Source organism: Patagioenas fasciata, chromosome 18 (assembly GCF_037038585.1).
Source record: "Patagioenas fasciata isolate bPatFas1 chromosome 18, bPatFas1.hap1, whole genome shotgun sequence".
NCBI classification, from domain to species: domain Eukaryota; kingdom Metazoa; phylum Chordata; class Aves; order Columbiformes; family Columbidae; genus Patagioenas; species Patagioenas fasciata.
Window position 1 is genome coordinate 13,763,308 of NC_092537.1, and position 14,035 is coordinate 13,777,342.

The 14,035-nt window shown below is 51.4% G+C and overlaps 1 protein-coding gene across 1 annotated transcript; it reads right to left on the reverse strand.

The window, feature by feature from the left end:
• Positions 1-299: 299 nt before the first annotated feature.
• LOC139829347 (large ribosomal subunit protein mL38-like) lies at positions 300-7,435 on the reverse strand. The gene is made up of 2 exons (XM_071816456.1): positions 7,315-7,435; positions 300-993 (listed from the first exon to the last, which is right to left on the reverse strand). The coding sequence occupies exons 1-2, from the start codon at positions 7,379-7,381 to the stop codon at positions 635-637; spliced, it is 426 nt and encodes a 141-aa protein (XP_071672557.1). The 5' UTR covers positions 7,382-7,435; the 3' UTR covers positions 300-634.
• Positions 7,436-14,035: the final 6,600 nt, after the last annotated feature.

Sequence of the window (14,035 nt, forward strand, 5' to 3'; positions counted from 1 at the left end):
CCAATTTCTCCCTAGGGGCACAGGAGGCCAAAAGAAACAGGAGCGAACCAACAGCAGAGGGAAAAGATCCCGTGTAAACACGTTCTTTGTAAAGAACCTGCTACTCACCTGGATTTGCGAGCAGCACAGTCCGCAGGGAGCCTTTATCTGCCGCGGATGACACCGCGGGGGAACTGGAAGCCTGAATGAGGAACACAAACAGAACGTCAATCACTGAAACCACAGATTCCATTAAGACCAGGTCATGATTTCCACGGCAACGAACACGAACCGGGTACAGGCACGGCCAGGACCCAGCACAGACCAGGCACGGCCACAACACCAAGTCATCCAGCTCCACCTGAGAGGCCCCGGAGCCTTAAGAAACACCAGCCTGCTGACAGACAGCCATCCTGTTGCAAAGCTCTGTCTTTATCACGTCCAAGAAACACGTTTGGATCATCACAGAGGAAATACCCTTCTAAACAAAATCCCCCGGGGCAGACAATGCCCATCAGGAGCGTCTGAGAAAACCACAGAGGCTTCCCGTGGGGCCAAGGCTGTGCCCCGCTCCCCCCACACTCCTCTGACGGAGTCACCATGTTCCCATAGCAGACCGGCACGGCGTGCTCGTCTTCCCGGCTGTGCTCCACCCTCAAGGTGAGCCGGGGGGCAACGCGGCCCCTCGGAACAAGTCACGAAACACCGCGCAGTGCTCGGCCACGCGCTGCTTGTGGAACGGGCCGCTGCTCTTCTCCCACTCAGCTCTGAGCTCGCCGAGGGGGATCAGCGCTGCGAGGAGAGGGAAACGCTGGAGGTGACACTGGGGGACCCAGCGTTGCCGGGGCGGAGAGGGGGTGGCGGGACACAGGCCTGTGCGGAGCCACGCTGCGCCTTCCATCTCCGCATTCTGGCGGTTCTCCCTCGGGATCTTCTTTCTTGCCTTGATTTCCTTTGCCCGCAGCAGCTTCTCACGCGGCAGGCTGATGTCGGTCTTTGGCTCCTCAGACAGGGCTGAAAAAATCACCTACGTGACAAATTCCAGTGCCCAAAACACCCAAACACAAAACGCCTGCAGAGCGTTAGAGAGGCTGTGAAAGAGACGCAAACTCCAAGACAGCAGAGACTCGAATCTACCGCCTCTGCCTTCCCTCGGCACCTCCACGCGTCTGCCGCCTCCTCCCCCCCAGCTCATCGCACCCCCAGACCCAGCGGTTTCCCAGCCGAGGAGCAGCTCTGGTCTCTGCGGCTGCTCTGCAGCCAAACTGGGTTATTTGCTGCAAGGGGTCTAAAGCTCTGGTTCCTGCTCTGGCTCCTCTGACACTACCGGGTTTAGGAAGAGAGGAAACGGCCTCAAGTTGCCCCAGGGGAGGTTGAGGTTGGATCCTGGGAACAATTTCTTCCCAGAAAGGGCTACCCAGGGCAGCGGCAGAGTCGCCCTCCCCGGAGGGGTTGAACAGATGTGGAGATGCGGTTCTCAGGGACACGGGGCAGTGCCGGGGGTGGGTTATGGTTGGACTCGATGGTCTTGAGGGTCTTTTCCAACCAAATGATTCTATGATTCCAAGGAATCACTTCTCTACTCCGCTCCACGTCTCTTGGCGGGTCCTGGCCAGCCTCCCTCCTCCCAGAAAACTGCCATCCGGTTCCCTGAAACTTTCAGGCTCTGCAAACTTCTACATCAGCAAAGGGCCAACCTTGTGCCAAAGCCCCTCATCAGCTCTTTACAGGGTGCAGTCTGGGGCAAAATGCAGCCCCAGCAACAGCTTTCTCGACCTCCGGCAGCAAAAGCCCGCACGGCGCAGCTCCTCGGGCGAGCACCTGGCTGGGGCTGCTGTGCTGCCGGGCCGTCTGCCCCCAGCGCGGCTCCCTGCTCTCCTCCTCCACCAGCCTCCAGCACCGACTGAAACTGCAGCGTTTTTCCAGCACTTCTAAGTTGCCGACGTCAATGCCCTCGTTGGGCAGCGGCCCCAGCCGCTGGGAATGGAGAGTGAAGAGAAGCTGCTCAATTCATGTACACCGTGATTCACTTACAAAGCACGCACCCATCGTTAACCAATGACACGGTAAATGCTTTCTGAGCACCTGCAAAACGAGGGGAGGATGGGCCATAGAATCCCAGAATGTCAGGGGTTGAAGGGCCCTGGAAAGCTCATCCAGTGCAATCCCCCCATGGAGCAGGAACACCCAGCTGAGGTTCCACAGGAAGGGGTCCAGGCGGGTTTGAATGGCTGCAGAGAAGGAGACTCCACAGCCTCCCTGGGCAGCCTGGGCCAGGCTCTGCCACCCTCACCAGGAACAAGTTTCTTCTCAGATTTAAGTGGAACCTCCTGTGTTCCAGTTTGTACCCATTGCCCCTTGTCCTGTTGTTAGAAATAGAATCGATTTTATAGGGGACTATACTAATACAATCAATACAGCCAATTTTAACAGGAAACTAACAGGATCAATTTTACAAGATGTTCTCTTTTGGGACGGGTGCAAGACTGACTCAACCTTTGCATACCGTGTTTTACCTAATAAGGGAACTGAGCATACTTTTATCTTATCAACCTAGCGTTTATCTTAGCCCAAATATGCTTAGAATGAGGAGAAATATATACAGTACCTCTGGAAATTAAGCTAGTCAGCAGTTGTGCAATTATAGAGTAGTGCGCATGTGCCGCATCAAAAGGTGAAAAGGACAGAAGCGATGAAGACTACTTACTTCATCCTGAAGACCCCCTGAAAGACCACCAGAGGACACTGCGCATGATCAAAGTAGTTCCAAGGTGTTGCAATCGATGTTGCAATAAATGTTGAGCAACTGTTACATATTCTAATGATCCTAATGAATATATGAGTATATATGTGAATGGACTGCATAAATACTGTGTAACTTAAACTGACCGCGGAAGGCAGCTTTGGGTGTGAACCCCTGGTTTCCCAGCGCTGAAATAAAGCACCGCATATAACTACGCCCGTGGTTATGTGTCCTGATTGCTAACATTTTGGCGACCCAGGTGGGACCTCGCGGGCATTGCTGAGACGGCTCGCGTCTCGATCCTGCTCCGGCCGGCACCGAGGTATTCTTGGGGAGTGCGTCGGACGCGACCGGCTCTCCGCTGCTCACGACGGACCTCTGATTGGTAAGAAGGTGCTTTATCTGTTGTTTTACCTGGATCATTGGGTACCCATCTGGTCTGGTTCTGTTCTGGTCCTGTAGCCTGCTGGTCAGGCATCCGGTAGCCTGCCGGTCAGACGCGGTGAAAGCCACGCTCGGTTGGGCAGGGAGCTCCCGAGGTATTGCCTAGGCAGCCGTCCGTTAGACAGAGGGAAACCTCTGCAGGTTCGGCATCTGGTGGTTATCTGGTTCTGGTTTTGTCTGTCTGGTTATCTACGCGCACTTGGTCTGGTTATTTATGCTGTTCAGCACGTGGTTTGTAGTTTTGATAATTTGATCTGTATTTCTGATTTGATCCGTATTCTGGTAAAGTTGTCTGTGTGCTATCTTTCTGTATTAACCCCTCTCTGCGTTACTCTCTTGTGTTGGTATGTGTGGTACAAAGATGTCACCATTAGATTGTTTGCTGAAACATTGGAAGGAGGCTGGATTTGGACAATCAATGAGTAAAAAGAAATTAACTGAATATTGTACTCACTGGTGGCCTGAATATGACTTGCCTAATGAAGTACGCTGGCCACCGGAGGGCACTTTAGAACATGGAATTATTGTTGAATTAATGAGATTTTGTCAAAGGGAAGGTAAATGGGATGAGGTACAGTATGTGGATCTCTTTTTCTATCTCGAACAAAAACAGGATTAAAGGAAGGAATGTGGGTTAATGTTAGTCCGGAGGAGCGGTACTAATGATAAATGTACGGGCTGTACGGTGGAAAAGAAATGCATAACGTGTTTGGCAGTAGAGAGCAGCCGCGGCAACGCTTCGGATCTGCCGTGTCTAGACGTTGCGCCTTCAGAAACTGAACCCTTTGCACCTAAGCCCCTTAAACCCTCGGCACCTGTACGTCTTACTGAAAGTGATATCGATTCCAGCGGGGATGAGGGGGCAGCAACCGGAGTAAAAGGAGTAACAACTACACCAATATCCCACAGAACTAGGAACAGAGAAGAGGAAGCCCAAAAGGGGGGTGAACCGTCAAATGTAATAGCACCCTTGAGACAAGCGGTAGGAGTGGGGGGAGAGCCGGTTTATGTAAAATCCCGTTTTCGCCAGGAGATCTAATGATTTGGAAACAATCATCTGGTTCTTACCGGGAAAACCTGGACAAGGTTGCAAGGATAATTAAGATGATAATTAAAACGCAGAATCCCGATTGGGATGATTTGCAGGTGATTCTTGACACATTAATGGATTCTACAGAAAAAGATATGGTTATACGGGTAGCAAGAGATAAAGTAAGAGAGGATATTCGGAATGGGACTGTGGGCGGTAATGTTGAGGAGAATTTCCCAAAAGAGGAACCCCGGTGGGATTATAATACTGGGGCTGGTCAGCTTCGCCTCCGGAGGTATCAGGACTGGTTATTAATTGGTGTTCAGACTGCTACGCCAAAACAAATGAATTGGTCAAAATTGTATAATGTTAGGTAGGAAAAGAATGAATCCCCTTCAGCCTTTTTAGAAAGACTGAAGGAAACCGCAAAAAGATATACGGATTTAGATATTGAAACAGAACAAGCAAGGATTCAGTTGGCTTTAATCTTTTTGGGACAGTCTCAGGATGATATTCGGAAGAAATTACAGAAACTGGAGGGAGCACAATTACGAGATCTGGATGTTATGTTAGAAACAGCCTGGAAAGTTTATAGTAATAGAGAAAAGGAGCAGTCGAGGCGTTCTCAGCAAGACTTGTTGGCCCTGGTCCAAGGGCAAGGCAGGGGAATAGGAATGGAAGCCCGCGGCAGGGGAGCTAGAGGCGGCCGAGGGCGCGGTTTTCGGAATGTCCAGGGAACTCCTTTAAGATCTGTTGTAAAGCTTGGTATAAATCAATGTGCTTATTGTAAGGAGGAAGGACACTGGAAAAATGAATGCCCGAATCGTCCGGGCTCTACGGGTCGGGTACCAAGCGCAGCAGGGAATGCAATACAAACTATGGTGTTGGGGGAGTATAATAACAACAGCTGACTATATGGCAGCACAAGAACAGATACCCAGAGTAAGGAACCCCTGGTGACGATACAAGTGGGGGATCAGGATGTGAGACTTTTGGTGGACGCAGGGGCTACTTATTCTGTGCTAAATTCCCTACAGGGAACCATAGGTCATAAAACTACAACGATTGTTGGTGCCACGGGGAAGGAAGAAGTACGGCCATTCCTGCAACCCTTAGATCTGTGTTTCGGAGAAAAGGAATTAACCCACGAGTTCTTACATGTTCCAGATTGTCCAGTTTCTCTTCTAGGACGGGATTTATTGACTAAATTGGATGCTGTGATAATATTTGAGAATGGAAACCTGGTAAAGAAAATTCCAGAATCCAAGGTAGGACAAATTCTGTTATTAAAAGAAAACCCGGTAGTGGAAATACCACAAGCTGTGGAGGAGGCGGTGATCCCCACGGTATGGGCGACTGACATACCTGGGAAATCGAAAACAGCCCAGCCCGTAAAAGTGGAATTAAAGGAAGATGCCAGGCCAGTACAGTTGAGACAGTACCCACCGAAATTAGAAGCTAGGTTAGGAATAGTTCCTCTGATTGAAAAATTTTTGAGATATGGAATCCTAGAGAAATGATTGATAAATTGATTGGGCAAATGGATCGATTGGCCAGAATAACTAAAAAAGGTTTTCGGGAACTTAATATACAATTACAGGCTATGACTAAAAGGACCTTGCAGAATAGAATGGCACTCGACATAATGTTAGTGAAAGAAAATGGTGTCTGTGGATATTTGAAAGACAGAATTGATCATTGCTGCATCCATATTCCAAACGTAACTTCAGAAGTCGAGAAGGACATTTCCCAACTGACCCAAACAGAGATGGAGCTGCAAAAAGAAAAGCAGGATGCAGAACAGAGCTGGATAGGCGCTCTGTTGAATACATTTGGTTTAAATTTGGGAGGATGGGTACATTCCTACTAGAAAGTGTAGTTGTACTCGCAATCGTGATTGTACTTCTTTGCTTATTGTATGTAGGTATTAAGCGTGTACTTAGTCAAGCAAGTGCTAGGAATGATCGCATTTTTAGTGTCTTGAGCAGGAATTATGATAATCCTATATTCGAAAACCCTCCAGCTTATGAAGAATAATCGAAATAGTTGATTAATGTGAGAATGCATTGTCTAAGAATAGAAAAGAATTCTCAAAGGGGGGAAATGTTAGAAATAGAATCGATTTTATAGGGGACTATACTAATACAATCAATACAGCCAATTTTAACAGGAAACTAACAGGATCAATTTTACAAGATGTTCTCTTTTAGGATGGGTGCAAGACTGACTCAACCTTTGCATACCGTGTTTTACCTAATAAGGGAACTGAGCATACTTTTATCTTATCAACCTAGCGTTTATCTTAGCCCAAATATGCTTAGAATGAGGAGAAATATATACAGTACCTCTGGAAATTAAGCTAGTCAGCAGTTGTGCAATTATAGAGTAGTGCGCATGTGCCGCATCAAAAGGTGAAAAGGCCAGAAGCGATGAAGACTACTTACTTCATCCTGAAGACCCCCTGAAAGACCACCAGAGGACACTGCGCATGATCAAAGTAGTTCCAAGGTGTTGCAATTGATGTTGCAATAAATGTTGAGCAACTGTTACATATTCTAATGATCCTAATGAATATATGAGTATGTACGTGAATGGACTGCATAAATACTGTGTAACTTAAACTGACCGCGGAAGGCAGCTTTGGGTGTGAACCCCTGGTTTCCCAGCGCTGAAATAAAGCACCGCATATAACTACGCCCGTGGTTATGTGTCCTGATTGCTAACACTGTCACTGGTTGTCACCCAGAAGAGCCTGGCTCCATCCTCCTGACACTCCCCTTTCCATATTGATCCGCAGGAATGAGTCCCCCCTCAGTGTCCTCTTCTCCAGCTCCAGAGCCCCAGCTCCCTCAGCCTTTCCTCACCCGGGAGATGCTCCACTCCCTTCAGCATCTTGGTGCTGCGCCGGACTCTCTCCAGCAGTTCCCTGTCCTTCTGGAGCTGAGGGGCCACAACTGGACACAAATTCCCGAGAGAGCCCGGGAAGAGCCGGAGCCACCCCCGCCTCCCCGAGCCGGCCACGCCAGGAATTCAGCCGCCCGAGCGCTCTCCCCGCCACGCCGCAAGCGGCTCCCGCTGCCCGCGCAGGGGAACCGGGGCTCCCCGGCCCGGGACTCACCGGCCGTGCCGAACGCCCGCCCGCTCCGGACGCCGCTCAGCGCCGCGCTCGCCAGCGGCACCGCCATGCTGCGCGCCGCCCGCACTGGAAGGGCCCCGTTCCCATAGCGACGGGGGCTGCGCCGCGCGGGGTCCGGCCCGCAAGGCCCCGCAGTCGTAGCAACGGGTCTGTCTACCGCAGCGCCGGGCTGGGAATGCCCCGCTGCCGCAGCGACGGGGCTGGTTAGCGCGGAGCCTGCTTAGAAGCGTCCCCACAGCCCCGCGGGACGGGCTCTGCCCTCCCCGGGAACCGCTCCCCATCGCCGGCCTTGCTGCTCCGACCGGGCAGAGCCCGCGGAAGGCACCGGAGAGGCCCCGCTGTCACCCCGGGGTACCCGGGCGGGAGGTGAAGCCCAGCACAAGAGCCAGGGGCTTTTCAGAAATCGGCCCAACAAGGAAAAGCTGCGGTTGCCAGACCCAAGGACCCGGGACAGCTGATTTCTGCCTTCAAATTCTGGCTCCATCCTTCCAGGTCAAACTGACAGTTTCTCCAACCACCGCGTGTGGTTTTCGGCTCCAGAGAAGGACGAGTATTTCCTTCCCAGCTCCATCAGCAAAGCAGTGCCACACGCGGATTCACGTGCGCAAACTGTCACAGGAACGTTCTTGACCCCAGGTTTCCTGTATCAGAGTCTCAGAGGTTTGCGCTTTAAAAAGATACTTTAATTAGGAGATAAAAAACAACTTAAAAGGTACAGCACAGAAACAGTCCAGGCTGGGGGCCTCTCAGGCGAAAGAGCCTTGGGCTTTTAAAGCCCTTTCTCTACGAAAGCCTCTCAGAAATGGTGGTCGGGAGCAGGGAGGACGGCCGGGGCGCTGGGAGAGGTGAAGCGCAGTAGGGCACTTTCCTCGGGATCGCCAGAAATAACTGCGTAACCTCAAAGAAATCGTGGTGCGGAGAAGGGCGGAAGGACGGACGGGATGCTGACAGACGTGAAGTGGTGTATGGCGCTTTCTTCAGGGACTCCAAGAGGATCTTCTCCTTTTCTAAGTCATCATCCCCCTGAGAAGAGAGGAAGGATGCGTGGGAATGATCCCAGGCAGTGCCACAGGAACAGGGTGACAGTCCAGGGTGTTGCTCACCAGCAAGAGAAGCATCCCAAAGCCTCCCTCGTGCCATGTCCCCCATGAAGGGGACCCCTCCCCGTGCTCCTCCAGAGCCCAGACCCTCGCAGTCTGAGCAAGACCCGCAGGGGAAGCCTCCAAGAGCATCCCTGCCTCGGGAAAGACCCAGCAGGGACCTGGCGGCACAGGACGGGGACAGCACAAAGCCAGGGCAAACGGGCTTTAGCTCACCTGCCAGCATCCCAAGCCTCCAGAGGCACAGGTACAAGTGCAGTTTACTGTAACCCTAAGCCTGACCCTAACCCTAACCCAACAGAAAGTGGCAAGTCCCTTCCCACCCGCAGCGCATGGAAGCCTCACCCAGGGTGCTGGAGAGACCCTCGGTCGGGGCACCGAGGTCCTGGGCTGCGGTCAGCGGTGTCACAGGGCGGACGGGCAGCTCCTGGCGGGGCTGTTCACGCCGTCTCTCTGGTGAGCCGTGCTCAGCCGCTGCTGCGCCGTCTCTGGGGGAAAGGGAGAGAGAGAAGCTGTCAGAAAAGCTTCAGGGCTTGGGCACCGTGGCCCCAGGCCCAGTGGGGAGGGTGTGGAGACACCTCCCTGATGCAGACGCTGCTCCTGCTGCTTCAGCTGCTCCTGCTGCTGCTCCAGCTGCTCCTCGCGTGGCCGCTTTGGGTGCAGAGCACCAGTCTCCGGTTCTGCAGGTCGCTGCGCAAGTTCTCCGTGTTCTCGATGAAGACCCAACGACCGTGGCCAACCGATTTCTGCCCTCAAAGACGGACTCCGTCATTCCAGGTCAAATTTCCAGTTTCTACCACCGCTGCATGTTGGTTTTCACATCAAATCTCCGTAATTAGCAGTTGCAAAATGCTTTGAGATAGTGCTACAAAAATAGAGGCAGTTGAAAGAAGGGCAGAACATCTACTATCAGCATGTGGTTAGTTAGTACTACTTGGTTTTGTCCTCAGAGCAGTATCACTATCTTCTCCTTTGAGTTCCTATTAACCAAGAGAACGGTGTCAGCGTTGGGGATGGCACAGAGGCGAAAGGAGTTTCTGCAGGGCACTGAAAGAAGGATGTGCTGGAAAACACCAAGATGCCTTCTGGAAAGCTGAAGGAAGCAGAGGCTCCAGAGAAGGACGAGTGACTTCCTGCAGTTTGGACTGCTGATGGAGTGCGCGTAAAGAAACCAGATGGTAAAGCCATGGAGTTAGCGCAGGGGTGGAGAGGAATCAATAACATGAAGCCTTACACATTGTTAACCAAATGATGGTTATGTTATTGAACCAACGTCAGCAAACTCTGTCTTGCAGTACGTTACGGGAAACCGTATCGGAACACAGCAAAACTCACTGGGGAGCTGATGCTCTATCCCAACACCTGATTAAAAGGAAAGAGCGAATTGATGTAGTATTTGGAACCAAGTGACCCAGCAATGTGAACTCTGTCTGGAAAACAAGCTTAATACGATAAATATGGTACAAATGCGAACAATTAGAAAAGGAGGTGTAGCAGGACAACATTAGCAACCAGATTTCTCCAAACTCCCTGAAAAAGGGGGTTTGCTGGTGTTAACAGAGACCTCCTCAGGTTGGCCAGAAGCATCCCCTGCCCAACCAGTAAAGCTGGGAAAGTATCTAAAGCTTTGCTAAATGAGACCGTACCCCGATTTGGGGTCCCCGCTCTGATGTCCTCTGCTAGAGGACAGGTGAGTTCAAGCCACAGCAGCTTCTACTGGATCTTTAGGCACTAAAGAGCATAACTTTTTAGAGTCACTGAGATCAATGCTGAGAGAACTGGAAAGCGGCAGGCAGGTCCTACCGGTTCTGACATCTCTTTCTTACCACTGCTTTCTTCACCCTTGAACAATGAATCCAGGCAGGTTGTTCTTTAATCTTGATGGCGCTAAAGGCCGTCAGCAGCAGCTGGAACAGTCCATTCCACTTCTCTTCTCAAGGCTGACATGAAAAAGCTTTCACAGAAACTTCATCTATTGGCTTGAAAGAAGAGACTTCAGTTTTCCTTGGCTCGAGGCTTCCCTCTCCTTCTGAGCAGCGCTACAGGTAGTGCTTGATGCTACTTCCACTTAGTTTCCTGGCAAATGCTGTTTATCTGCGGTTCCATTAAATGATTCATTTTCTTTTCTACCTGCCCACTTGCTTAAGGCTCGCAGGGAGTCTGCAACTGCCAATCGATCTCTAATGCTTTACTGACTTGCAGCACTACCTGTGCAACAAAAGGGGGCCCTCTAGCAGAGGACATCACAGCGGGTACCCCAAATCGGGGTACGGTCTCATTTAACACAGCTTTAGTTACTGTTCTAGCTTTACTGGTTGGGCAGGGGATGCTTCTGGCCAACCTGAGAAGGTCTCTGTTAACGCACTGCAAGGCAGAGTTTACTGATGCTGGTTCGAGGAGGCAGCCGTCCGGGCTCAGAGACGTCCCTCTCATTTCTCTCTCTGTCTTCCCAGCCGCTCGTCTCGCAGTATCGGCTGCCAATTTATTTCCAGTTTCCTGGTCAGTGTCTCCTTCTCGATGCTCCTTGAAATGCACGATGGCAACTTTTCGAGTAACAGCGCAGCTTCTGACAACTGGAGTACCACGTTTAATCTCTTCTCCTTGTGCTGTTAATAAACGTGGCCCTTTTCAAATGCTCCATGGGCACGCACCACTCCCAAAGCACACTTGGAATGTGTCCAAATGTTAATCTTCTTCTCTTTGGATAATTCTAAAGCTCGTTGCATGTGCAGCTGTCCGGGCAGAAGTCCCAGGAGACAAAGGTTTGGCTTCGATTACCTCGTGGGTAGTTGTTAGGGCATCCCCAGCTCTATGTACTCCTTGCTTTACAAAGCTGCTTCCATCAGAGAACCAGGAGTCTTCGGCGTCTTCCGTGGGCTGTTCCTTTAAATCCCGCCTGCTGGAGGAAACAGCTCCCATTGTTTCCAAGCAATCCTGGACCACAGGCTCAGAAACAGAGCGGCTGAGGAAAGGGGCTGCAGTGACACTGTTGGTAACGACAACATTCACATCATCCAGTTCCACCAGTACCGCCTGGCATTCAGGAATCTCGAGGGAGATAACCCATGGGTGCCTTTTTGTTCCAGAACGGTTGGGACTGTATGGGACACTTCCACAGTCATTTTCTGTCCATGGTGAACTCAGGAGCTTCCTGTACAGCGAGTCCAAGAGCTGCCACAGCTCCACGACATCCAGGCCAGCCTTGGCTCACTGCATCTGATTGCTTAGGGAAGCAGCAGCCGCCCGGTTCTGAGCTCTCGATTGCCGTGCTGGAACACGCAGAGCAACGCTTTGCCTTTCGTGTGAGCGTAACTCCAATGGCTTGGTGATATCTGGGAGACCCAGGCTCTTTGTTTAGTTGTGCAAATGCCCTCAGACGCTTCTCTTGTCCGATTCAATGTCACTTCACCTTGTTTGAATGTTATTGTTGCTTGCAATTGTTTTCCTAAGTCTCGTCTCCGTAATGGTTTTGGAGACCCAGGCATAGATAAGAACTTGGGAATTCCATTTTGTTTTCCCAGTTTCTCTTGGATTGGCTGTTGAAGAAAGCTTTGTCTTGTTGGCCAGCAGCTCCCAGCAGAGGTGCAAAATCTTCATCTAACGGTATCAATTCCTGATTCAAAATGGAATCAGGAGTTCCAGTCTCAACTAAAATCTCAGCTTCTTTCCCCCGCTTTCCTCTTCTTTCTCCACAGCTTCACCACCCCGGAAGCTGAAGGCACATCATCTTCAATTCCACGCCCCGTGGGGACATACAGTCTTCTATCTCAGCCTCCCCTCTCATCAGGCGAGTTTTCTGTCTTATTCTACGTGCTGGACAACATGGTTTCAGCTTCTCCTGAGCTTTATTCTGCTCCCTTTGTAATGTGAACACAGCTGGATCCCGGGGTGGCAAGTGAATAGCACGTTCTGTCTGCCACTCTGGGGGTTTTCGCAAAGTGAAAAACGTATCAGCATCCATCACTTGACTGCACTCGCCTTCTCTCTTCAAGAAGAACGTTAACGCGGCACCGTTTAGAGTTTCATTCAGAGGCCGCTTTTCCTCATCATCTAATGTATACAATGGTGACTGATTATAATATGTCAGCAAGGTTTCTCTACTCACATTATCACCAGGTGGTTCCCCAATCTCTTTCCTGTGAGCTACCATAAGGTTAGCATGAAGTTAGTTACAACGGATGAGTTTCCTACTATGAATTACTAGTCAAATGTAAGCTAAGCGCTCTGCTCCGAAACACCGTGTTCCTTGATCTTCCAGTCTCTTTGTCAGGCAGAAGGATTTAAAACTTGAAAAATACCCCCTCGTTTTGCAGGTGGTTAGAAAGCATTCACCACGTCGTTGGTTAATGACGGGTACGTCTTTGTAACTTAATCGCAGTCTGCATTAATTTAGCGTCTTCTCTGCCGTCCAGAGAGGGGAGGAGGGTCGGGATGCGGGCAGAGGTGAAGCGTTGTAGGGCGCTTTCCTCGGGATCTCCATAAATAACCGCATAACAGCAAAGAAACTGTCTGGGCTTGGGGCCTCTCAGCAGGAGGAGCATGAGACAAAAGAGACTTGGGCTTGTAAACCCCCCCAGTCTGTGCACCCGCTCTTCGCACATCCTTCATGAGCCTGTTGGTCCAGTGGTAATTTGGGGTCTGGGGCCTTGGTTGTTTCTTCTTGGATTCTCTTCCTCCGTCTTCCAGGCAGTTTTTTCTCTGTCCGTATCTCGATGTGTCGAAGCATAGAATACAACTAAAGGAATTTAAGGGAGCAAAATTCTTCTGCGACTGTCCTCCCTTTGTTTTTATTAAGCATCCTCACTAATGTGTCCAAACGAACCCCTGAAGTCTCTAAGGCCTTTAACGCGTACCCACAGTCTCCCATACGATGTTGCTACAAGTCACGACAGAAGCAGAGCTGACAGAATGGCCACTGGGGCAGAGCCTGATTAAAGGGTCCTGTAAGAAATGGGAGGCCGGAGAATGGAGGAGAGATCGACTACTTGCACGGGCGGAGATGCTTTCCTCAGGGCCTCCATAAATGCGTGTGTATACTCAATGTCATCGTCCGTAGGACGGGAGGAGGGCGGCGGGGTTGTTGACAGTCGTGCAGTGTTGTCTCGTCCTTTCTTGAGGGGCTCCAAGAAGATGCCCTGCTTCTCTAACTGTTGTTCTCCTGAGAAGAGAGGAAGGATGCGTGGGAATGATCCCAGGCAGTGCCACAGAAACAGGGTGACAGTCCAGGGTGTTGCTCACCAACAAGAGAAGCATCCCAAAGCCTCCCTCGTGCCATGTCCCCCATGAAGGGGACGCCTCCCCGTGCTCCTCCAGAGCCCAGACCCTCGCAGTCTGAGCAAGACCCGCAGGGGAAGCCTCCAAGAGCGTCCCTGCCTGGGGAAAGACCCAACGGGGACCTGACGGCACAGGACGGGGACAGCACAAAGCCAGAGTCCAGCAGAGCCGGCGTCCCCCACCCAGGGATGGGCTGAGCAGAGGGCAACCCCTTCGAGCCAAGGACGACGTCCCAGCGCTCCCCCAGCGGCTCCGCAGCCCCTTCCAGCCGCGCTCTCCCCCCGCCTCACCTGCTGGGCCTGGAACTACAGCAGCTGCACCTGGGCGCT

Bases quoted from the DNA above. Each gene is read 5' to 3' on its own strand.
- LOC139829347 (XM_071816456.1), bottom strand. From the start codon at position 7,381: ATGGCGGTGCCGCTGGCGAGCGCGGCGCTGAGCGGCGTCCGGAGCGGG. The intron at 994-7,314 runs GTGAGTCCCGGG...TGATTTTTTCAG, and splicing joins GCGGGCGTTCGGCACGGCCG to CCCTGTCTGAGGAGCCAAAG.